At 40.4% G+C, this 9,341-nt stretch overlaps 1 protein-coding gene across 3 annotated transcripts in view; it reads right to left on the bottom strand.

The window, feature by feature from the left end:
• Positions 1 to 2,752: 2,752 nt before the first annotated feature.
• Positions 2,753 to 9,341, bottom strand: part of LOC106821270 (grpE protein homolog 1, mitochondrial-like) — a 7,366-nt gene continuing 777 nt past the window's right edge. Inside the window, exons 1-2 of one of the 3 annotated variants that reach the window (XM_014826012.1) lie at positions 6,549 to 6,577; positions 2,753 to 4,031 (exon numbers count right to left, since the gene is read on the bottom strand). In XM_014826012.1, the coding sequence (XP_014681498.1) occupies positions 3,401 to 4,031; positions 6,549 to 6,562 (645 nt within the window). In that variant the 5' untranslated portion in view covers positions 6,563 to 6,577 and the 3' untranslated portion in view covers positions 2,753 to 3,400. Of the gene's footprint in view, positions 4,032 to 6,548; positions 6,578 to 9,073; positions 9,157 to 9,341 lie in introns of those variants that run through there. The other 2 variants (XR_001395713.1, XM_014826011.1) reach the window with 2 other exon arrangements.

Raw genomic sequence — 9,341 nt, 5'->3', positions numbered from 1 at the left:
GTGCGTCGGCCGTGCGTGCGTCGCGCTGCGTTCATCTCTCCTCCGGGTCATGTTGTTTCTCTCCTCTACATAATACACTAGACCAGAGGGCACTCAACGGAGAGTGCATACCTCCGCAAGCGATTTGTAACACTGTATGTGTTACGAGCCTGGCTCGCCGCTCGCTGCTGCATGCTGCTGACTGACTGGCCTGCTTGCTGACTCGCCCTCTGCTCGGTGCGGCTGCGACTCGGCGCTCGCTGGTGGTTGCTGCCGACTCATCGCCTGCTGCTGACTCGCCGCTCGCTGACTCGACGCGCTATCGATCGCCGCCGCGCGGACTGACACACACGACTGCACGCACTGCAGCACGCACGCACGCACTCACACACACACACACACACGACCGATTACATTACCTCCCCTGCAAACTCCGTTGCGCGGAGGTAACAATATTGGTTCAAGTGCTACAGCATAGATTTTAAAGCAAATCACTGTTCCCCCACAGTTCCGGAGACCCCTCTTTTAAACGTGTCCAGTTCATAGCATTGAATTTCAACGAAATCCTAGTCCGGAGCACCCAATTTTCGAACATAGGCGGTTCCAGAGGCATATACCACATTCACAAAATTAGTTCCAGAGCAACCCCATTTCGCGGTCTGAGTTAGTTCCAGAGCCCCCCATTTTTTGACTTCGCAGTGGCACATACTACCATAATGTGGGATGAGTGCCCCCCCCCCCCCGGGGTTTCATCTCCTTGGTATATGTTGCTCCTTGGTTCCCTGCACAATTTTTTTGGACAAAATAGTGCCACGGCAGTGCCGTGCTGCCGTGGCGGCCACTACCGCCCTGCTGTAGGGGTGTTGGGAGGCCATCTAACGCAAAAAATATTCCTATTTAACATATATTTTCTCACCAAAATTCCTATTTTCCTCCTATTTTTTCACATCTGAAATTCCTATTTTCCTATTTTTTGAGCGTCACTTGTCATTTGACGCCCTGTAATAATCAAACACAAGATCCATGCTACGATGAAGATATCTAAACATATCAGTAGTTAGATAATAATAACCTAACCTAGGAATTTAAGAGTTAGATGACAATGCCAAATATTTACTCCTAATATACATCTATCGTATAGATATGTTCATGACATTATCAGTAATACATCCTAGTATAAGCACATCATAAATTCCTGTAGAGCTGACATCGATTATTTCGATTAGCACATCCAATATTAGTAAATTTGTCTATGATAAAACATTTGAAATGCTTATTTACGCCAATGAATTAGAATGCAACACAAATATGGAACAAGAAATTTGTTCCGATTTATTTTTCGCCTAGCTTGAGGAATGCAATTAGCTTTCTTTTTTTCAAAATCACATTGTTTCACCCAAAAGCGTGGTTGAACTATGTTGGTTCCGAATCCAATACAACTGTGGCGTAATCATGCTTTCCTGTTGCTTTTCATGTTCGCAAAATTCCCGTGTTCTGATGCGTAGCCGTATATCATGCAATATGCATGATATATGCACAATCGGTATTACACCAGCAATGATAGTGATCACAGGCCCTCACAGAGAGTATGTGAGTCCTCTTGTGGGCCGACAGTCTGTAGTTGATATCTGTAAGCTCGATGATTATATTCATCAAAAGGAACCAGACAAAATTGCACCACATGACGAGCTGGCTACAATAGTACTTCTGCAGTTTGATGATGTATGCACATGTTACTATCAAGAGCTAATAATGCCTCTTTTATTAGTATTATTAGCTCTTGTTACTATGTATGTAATGAAAGCATTGATACAATCAGGGGTTAATAATTTGTCATTATTTGTCATTATTTGTCATTATTAACCCCCTGATACAATGTATGCATGTATACAATCGCGAGCACACGGAGTTCATGAGTTAGTGATACAATGTTCGCACATTGGCACAATAGAATTTTGGTTGCTGCACAGATGCCTTTTCAAAATTTCCCCGAGCAATAGGGTGAATTTTGAATATACAGTGACCCGTCGCCTATCGTAGGGGTTACGTTCCTGGAAAATACGGGAATTAGTGAACCCGTGAATGTTCATAGTATAATATACAGAAGCCGCAGTGACGGGCAGTCACAATACATTTATAATTCTTAAAAATAATCAGAAATAGTATGAAACTCCACCGTATGTGTACAACACAACATTTTAATTAGATGTGCGGCGTTGCCACTTGCCAACACTAAACACTAAGATCAGGGCTGTACTACGCTACGTTGTCAGAAGTAGACGCAGGTCAACTATGTTTGTACAACACGACAGAGGTTTAATATAATAAGTAACAAAATTGTTTTTTATTCACTCATGTGCGCGTGAACGCCCTGCGCGTGACTGTCCGTGTTCGCGTGCGTGCGTGTTCATAAATCATTTCACTAAATAGGTGTACATTTCGATGTCATCTAATAAATAGTAGTTTGGTCTCCATTGATATGCTGAAGTTCAACAAGTTTTTATGAGTTGGAGTAAAAGGATATCATTATATTACACGTGTTTACTTATTTTAATAATTTATTGTGCCCATGTAAGATTTTTGGGCAATAAGCCAAACTTAATGTGTTAAGGAATTTCAAATGGTTTTTAGCAATCTGCTTTACCACTAGTATATCCTTTACTGGGAGTTATGCTAAAAATATGTAGCAGCCTGCTGATCACAAATGCGTTTATGATCCCAGCTTGTAATAGCTAAATCAAACCTATTATAGAGTAGAAAATTATGTGATGAATGTTATTGACTGAATAATTTTATTCAGAATATTCTTGTGCGTTATGATAGGATTCATGAAAAAGGATTGAGCCTCATAAAGGAAAGTCAGTTACAATAAATACTTTTTGTCATACATGGCAAATAAAGCGATTTTTATAACCAACGTACCGGTAACAATAGTTCACAGTACCTCATTGCATTCTATTGTAACACTACATGTTAAAAACCATGAATCACAGATGGACACATTAAATATGAGAACTCATAGCCGCATGTACTAGCACTTTAGTTTAAACCAATCTAGCCATTCTAGTAAACTGAAGCTTACTATATACGTGTGTACACTTTTTAAAAGCATACAGAATAACAATCATGATTATTCTTAATGCTGACAGTGATGGTGGCTATTTATATTTTTACAGAAATATAACTGAGCTACACACTGGTTTTCACATCAGGATCACCTTTTAAATGATCCTGTAACAAATTATAAACACAGCGTAAAACTCGTATTAGTCAGGCCTACGTCTTAATTATATCCATCTGAATTTTCCCTATATTTTGTCTGATGCATGAAGGTAGGAGCATGAAAGCAGATGTCTTCAACACCCAATGGGGCTCCAGTCATTTTTCTAATGTCATGTCTCAAACAGTCTTGCACGTTAGGTTATGGTGCTTTAGCTACACCAACCACAGCTGCCCGTAGAGTGCGACTGTGTAAACTGTAACCAACTTTCACAACCACTGCAATATTCCCGACTGCTATATTCTCTGATGGAATCTGAAACATGGCCTCATGTATGTTGGGGTCGAATTTCTCACCAACGTCAGGAGTAATCCTTGCCAAGCCATTTTTACTGAACACCTTATGAAGCTGTCCATCAGTCATCAGCAAACCATCATATAGGTTTTTCAAGTGTGGATTGTTGTCAGTAAGTTCTTCCTGAGGAACGCTCTCTGTTGCCTTGCCCAAGATATCGGCGACCTCTAGTAAGTCCTTGCAAAAGCCCTGAATGCTGAACACCTTTGAATCATCAATCTGCCTCTGCATTCGCTGACGAACGTTTTGCACTTCAGCGAGAGTGCGTTTATACTTGTCATCAATGTCCTTTACTTCAGCCACCAGCTTCTCTTTTTCCACCTGGAATGACTTCTCCAGTTCCTCCACCAGCACAGCCTTTTCCCCGTGACACGTCGCTGCACCCTCGCCTCCTGTTTCCGGGATGTTACTAGTCTGGGTTCCTTCTGATCCCTTTTCGTCATGCTGTGTTGTGCTGTAAGATGTCGCTTGGATACACCTTATAAAGTAATAAAATATATCCCATTTGTTTATCAATGAAATACAATCAATTATGATTTTTGCACCACATTAGAATGGTCTTTGTTGACCAATCATTGTATATGTTAAGGACTAGTATTATGCTAGCAGATCTTTCATTCAGCTAGATAAAGAATTACATAGACAACAATATTAAAGAAAAAAAAACAGAATACACAAGGAACTTCCAAACCCATACATAGCCAGTCAGAGAATAACTTTATGATAGAATATTAAATTTTGAGTGGCGGAAGTAGCAGGGAGCATCCTGTCCCTACTTTTTCAAAATACATTTATAAAAGTACTTTTTTTGGAAATTAAATATCCTTTTTTTATTATACAAAACTCCTGCCCTGAGGCAGGTCGCATGGACTTTGAGTGTTATCACACCCTGGCTGCGTACTGCTATACTTCAGGAAAATAAAAGTAATATAGCAACATAAAATCCTATATGTACACAAAACCATAATTTTTGCCAATTCTTAGCTTCTATGCCCTTCATACTTACAATGCTTCTTATTCTCTCCTAACACGGTAGACATATTGCATAATTGGCCAAAAAGTTAATCGGCCAATAGTTAATGGGAGGCTGGGGACATGCGTTGAGACAGGTTTCCCTCAACCCACGGCATTTTCAGTTGCCTGGCGACCCAGCAGCTACCAGCCACTTTGAGCGCTGGCGCATACTCTAATAAAGTCAATCATATGCTGCATTGTATTTCAGTGCATCACATACTGCTGCACTAACGTACACTGAGCAACAAGGGAAAGCAACTGCTACTGATGCAAAGCTATTGAGATGCTAGAGGAACCCTGCTACAAGGAAGAGAGGCAAGTCTAGGAAACAAACTTTAATCACAATTTACTAACAGCAGGGTGCGAAATTAACGGGAGTCCGGAGTCAAATACTCCCTGATTTACTGTCGGACTCCCTGATTTGACATATATGTAGGAGTCCGTATGACTCCCTCAAAATTCTGCCATACCAACTAGTTCGTTCCGGAGCACGGCCTCGCGGTAATGTCCAAAGAAAATTTGGGAGACGTGCAACTGCATGAATCTTAAAAATAAGCACATGCGTTATTGTTAATATCTTTAATTTTGAACCTCAGACTGCGGACTCCCTCTTTTTGAGGGTAGGGAGTCCATTGGACTCTCTTGTTCAAAAGTTAATTTCTACCCCTGCTAACAATAGTTCTGTGCTTTATGATTTTAGTTATACTTTAGAATGATTATGAATAATTCAGACTTCATATGTATTTAATCTACAATTTGTTTCCCCCATCCACGTTTCATCTTTATCTGACATACACGATTTACTGACCACCTGTAATTCCGATTTAGGTCAGATAATCACGACGCAATTGAATAAGAAAACTTGGTGAAAGATCCCAGGGTGCTTGGAAATGGCACATGTGCTAGTTACATTTCAAAAAATTTCTGGCTGAGGTCCCCCAGACCATTCATTGTAACTTCGTGCATTTAAGTTAAACCAATGTCTCAGCTGTAATAAAAAAACATTATTAGAAAGATAAGAATCACATGCATCACACAAATTATCTATTCACTACCAAATTACAATGTACACACAGGTACACGCATTGCGTGCGTACGTGCATGTGCGTCTTTGTTGTAAGTGCGTGCACGCACATTTGATTTTGAGTAGAAGTACTTATAAAGTAACTAAAAGATATTTTTTGAGAGATATAAGATTATATTTTGAGTAGAAGTAATTTATATGCTGTTCATATGGCTGGGCCTAACCATACGTGCTTCAGGATACACTTAAGGGTTGTGGGTGAAATTTTATCCAAATATCTGTATCCATTTTATTTGATAGATGATACCTCTGGCCAGGCATGTATGTGTAGATTTATAAGGATACTCTCCACCTTTTGCACGGGTATTGCTCTAATGAAGATTAAACGTTTATTGATGAATGAATCGAATCAATCACTTGTTTTATTTATAAAGGAGATATATCTCTATGCTCAAGCCAAAAAATTTCATGAAATTTCCAGCACCTAATTATGTTACCACACAAATTTTGAATTTTTATGTAAAAATGCTATTATGGATATTTCTCAATTACCAGAAAGAGTGAGGATGCAACATTTTTCGCCACATGTTAAGCACAATATGTACCAAAAAAGGGCATCAGGATTTTTCTTTGTTTCATATTTACCGAGAAAAATGAAAAAAACTGCCTAAAATTCAAGTCGCACGTTTGAATTTAAAATTTTAGCGAATAAACAGACATAACTCATAAAATACGGCACTTAATAACAATCCCTGACGCCCTTTTTTTTACAGCAATATGTTGCCATTAAAACGAGTGTATTCCGAGTTGAAATCACAGAGAAATACCCATTTATACATCGGCTACTATGTCAGAAATCGGAACGGAGAAATCGGCGTTTTTCTATTTTTCACAATGATCGACCGCCTGTGTGAAAAATGTGTGAGCGTATGTGAAATATCTACTGTTAGTACTTACTGCGACATATCCATGACTAACTGCAACCACTAAATTTATTAAATCTTCTATGCACCTTGAGAAATTGTAAGAAATTAAGAGATTCCCACACACCATGATCCGAAACGCGCCAAACACGCCCAATGCATGACGTCACAAATCTGCACATGTCAACAAACGCACGCCTAAATGCAAGGTGTGTAACTAGGGGAACATGGCTATTTTCGGTCGCACGGCAATTTCAACTATCACTGTAGAAGACAGTTGTAGATGCTGAATGATACCTGATGGTTATAGCCTAGTGAGTACCGTGAAAATCCTGGTTGTATCCTGTCTCTGACGTCATCATGACGTCAGCCGCGGCTCACTACACATGTATGCGGGCAATCAAAACGCTCTCTGGAAGTTCACATGTACCGTTATATGGAGAAATGAGCATGTACAGAGGCGGCACATAGTGTTAGGCATCGAATAAAGTTGAAAATGAAAAATCGGTAAAATTTTGCCTAAAACCTTGAGAGTATCCTTAACATACGTGTGTAGTCTCTCGAACAGTTCCAAATCTCCACATGCCTCTTTGGCTGTGCAAACCAAGGCTTACCTTTTAAATACACAACTCCTGGTGATGTCAGTAGTGCATTGCATGCTACCTCAGAATGCGCTGCAGGGCCACCCCAACATGCACTGCGCACTTTGACGAAAGCAGCCATTTCAAATAATTTTTATTGTTAATACTTTTGATATTTCACTTGTCTCAGAAAGTTTGTGATAGTTCCATTCCAAAAAAACACACTAAAACCTGAACAACATAAATATTATAACTGACCCGTCAACAGCGCTGCGAGGTGCCAATTGTTTACTTGCATCGGCCAAGGTGCCTACCGCTTGACTAGGTGAATGACTAAAACCATGTCTGACATTCGAAGCTATAACTACATAATTAAAGGAAGAGTTTCTAGGTTCTAGGGGGATTTTCAGCTAATTTAGGTTATAATTACGCTACATAAAAAGTTTCATGGTTCAATCACCATTAGAAATATTTTTTTTTAATGTTTTAAAACTAACGACTACAGTTTGATTACAACGACGGTGGCGCCACTCAAAGCGCACGATCTGATAAGTTGCGCAAAACCACTTTCCAGCCAAGAGCTACAGACCGAGGGTGTTTCTTATTTATTCATTTAAAAGCAAAAGGATTGTAATATCTTATAAACGACATATAGTTTCAGTTATAATATGGATAAATTTGCCCTAAAATGAATATCGTTTGGTTAAATAGCATTTAGGTATAAATATAATTGCACTTTTGTGATTAGCCCTCGGTCTGTAACGTGCAAAATAAATTGTCAAATACGCAACTTTTTCGGGGTGGCAGCACGGTCGCGGGTGTCATGGCACCGTTCAAATTTCGTAGCGTTGATGTGTAATTAATTATAACTGTGGCGGTGGTACCGGTTGCCGCGGGCCTTGTGCTTGCGGAGGGGTTGAGCTTGCCCGTTGGGGGAGGCGTTTGGCCGCGTCCGGAGAGAGCGCAGTAGCACTGAGGCGCTCGTGAGGGAGTGGAGACCGGGTGGCGACGATACGACACACAAGGTAGGAGTATCTATCTTGTATTTCTCGTTGCCACTATCCACCGTGTTGCACTGCACCATACGTAAGGTAAACTGCTAGTTACTGCGTATCGTCAGGTGGCGCCCTCAGGTGTCGCAGAGAGACACGAAACGCTACATAACAATTAAATTAGGTATCTGGTAACAAATACGTGTGGGAATAGATGATTTTTTATACAGTAAGTACAGTTGTATGCAGTAAAATCCTAGAGGCTACTGTCCCTTTAAGAAGACGTATCGAAAGAAGGTAAAGCATGAGGGCAAGTGGGATGTACAACGCTATTTCTGATGGCATTTTTATTGAGTTTCACATAATAAATCATAGGTAAACTAGGGAATGGAAATGTTGAATTTCTTGTTTTGAGCGAGTCATAGTTCTCTATATTACGACACTCCAGTCCTGATAATATCCCTAAAATTCTAGAGTGCTGTATCTCTTCAAAAAAGACGGTCACTAAAATCGCTATAACTGATAGTGATAAGTAACTCTGGGGCCCCTCTACCAACCTCATCCTCAACCGTTCAAGTATCACTGTAATGTACTCGTTGAGATCTATCCAGAGAGACATGATACAAGATTGCGTAGCACAGCGTTGCTGTTGATCGTGAGCGCTGCGCGCGGATGAGACGCACAGTTCCGCGCGATATGCGCACGCGACCGCGGGCGATGTAGAAGTATGAAGTGCTGTCCGCATTGGAGACGTGCGCCAAATTGGAGGCCCGGCGCACGTCTCCACAGCGGTCAGCGGATGGTCTGTACTTTTAGAAGATGACAATAATTATAATATATGGACGATATTGTCCAAATTTGAGATTCGAAAACAGTAACAAAAATCGCTGAGTCATGCTCCAGATTAGCTGAATAAAAACGATTCGAATTTAATATGAACAAAACAAATACAATGCTACCATACTACCATTCTGTGCACCACTCACCTTCTCAGTTCTCACTCTTCTCTCTCTACATGTACACATGGTTCACCAGTCACTACTTCTAGATTGCTTATTGTTTTGTTACTCTGTAATAAACATACAGTATGAACGAGGACTACTGTGAAACGTACTCACCTGTCTACATATGACAACGTATCTCTAGACAGCCCATTGGTATAGGGTTGTAGTGAACAGATAACGCTGCACGGTTATGCAATTTTGACAGTGACGTCATTCCAACCTCTGTGGTGAAATGTGCTGTGTTTTGCTG

The sequence above is a fragment of the Priapulus caudatus genome, unplaced genomic scaffold (genome assembly GCF_000485595.1).
Source record: "Priapulus caudatus unplaced genomic scaffold, Priapulus_caudatus-5.0.1 Scaffold66, whole genome shotgun sequence".
NCBI lineage: Eukaryota > Metazoa > Priapulida > Priapulimorpha > Priapulimorphida > Priapulidae > Priapulus > Priapulus caudatus.
The sequence above is the reverse complement of the archived record's forward strand: the minus strand, read 5'-3'. Positions and strand labels throughout refer to the sequence as shown.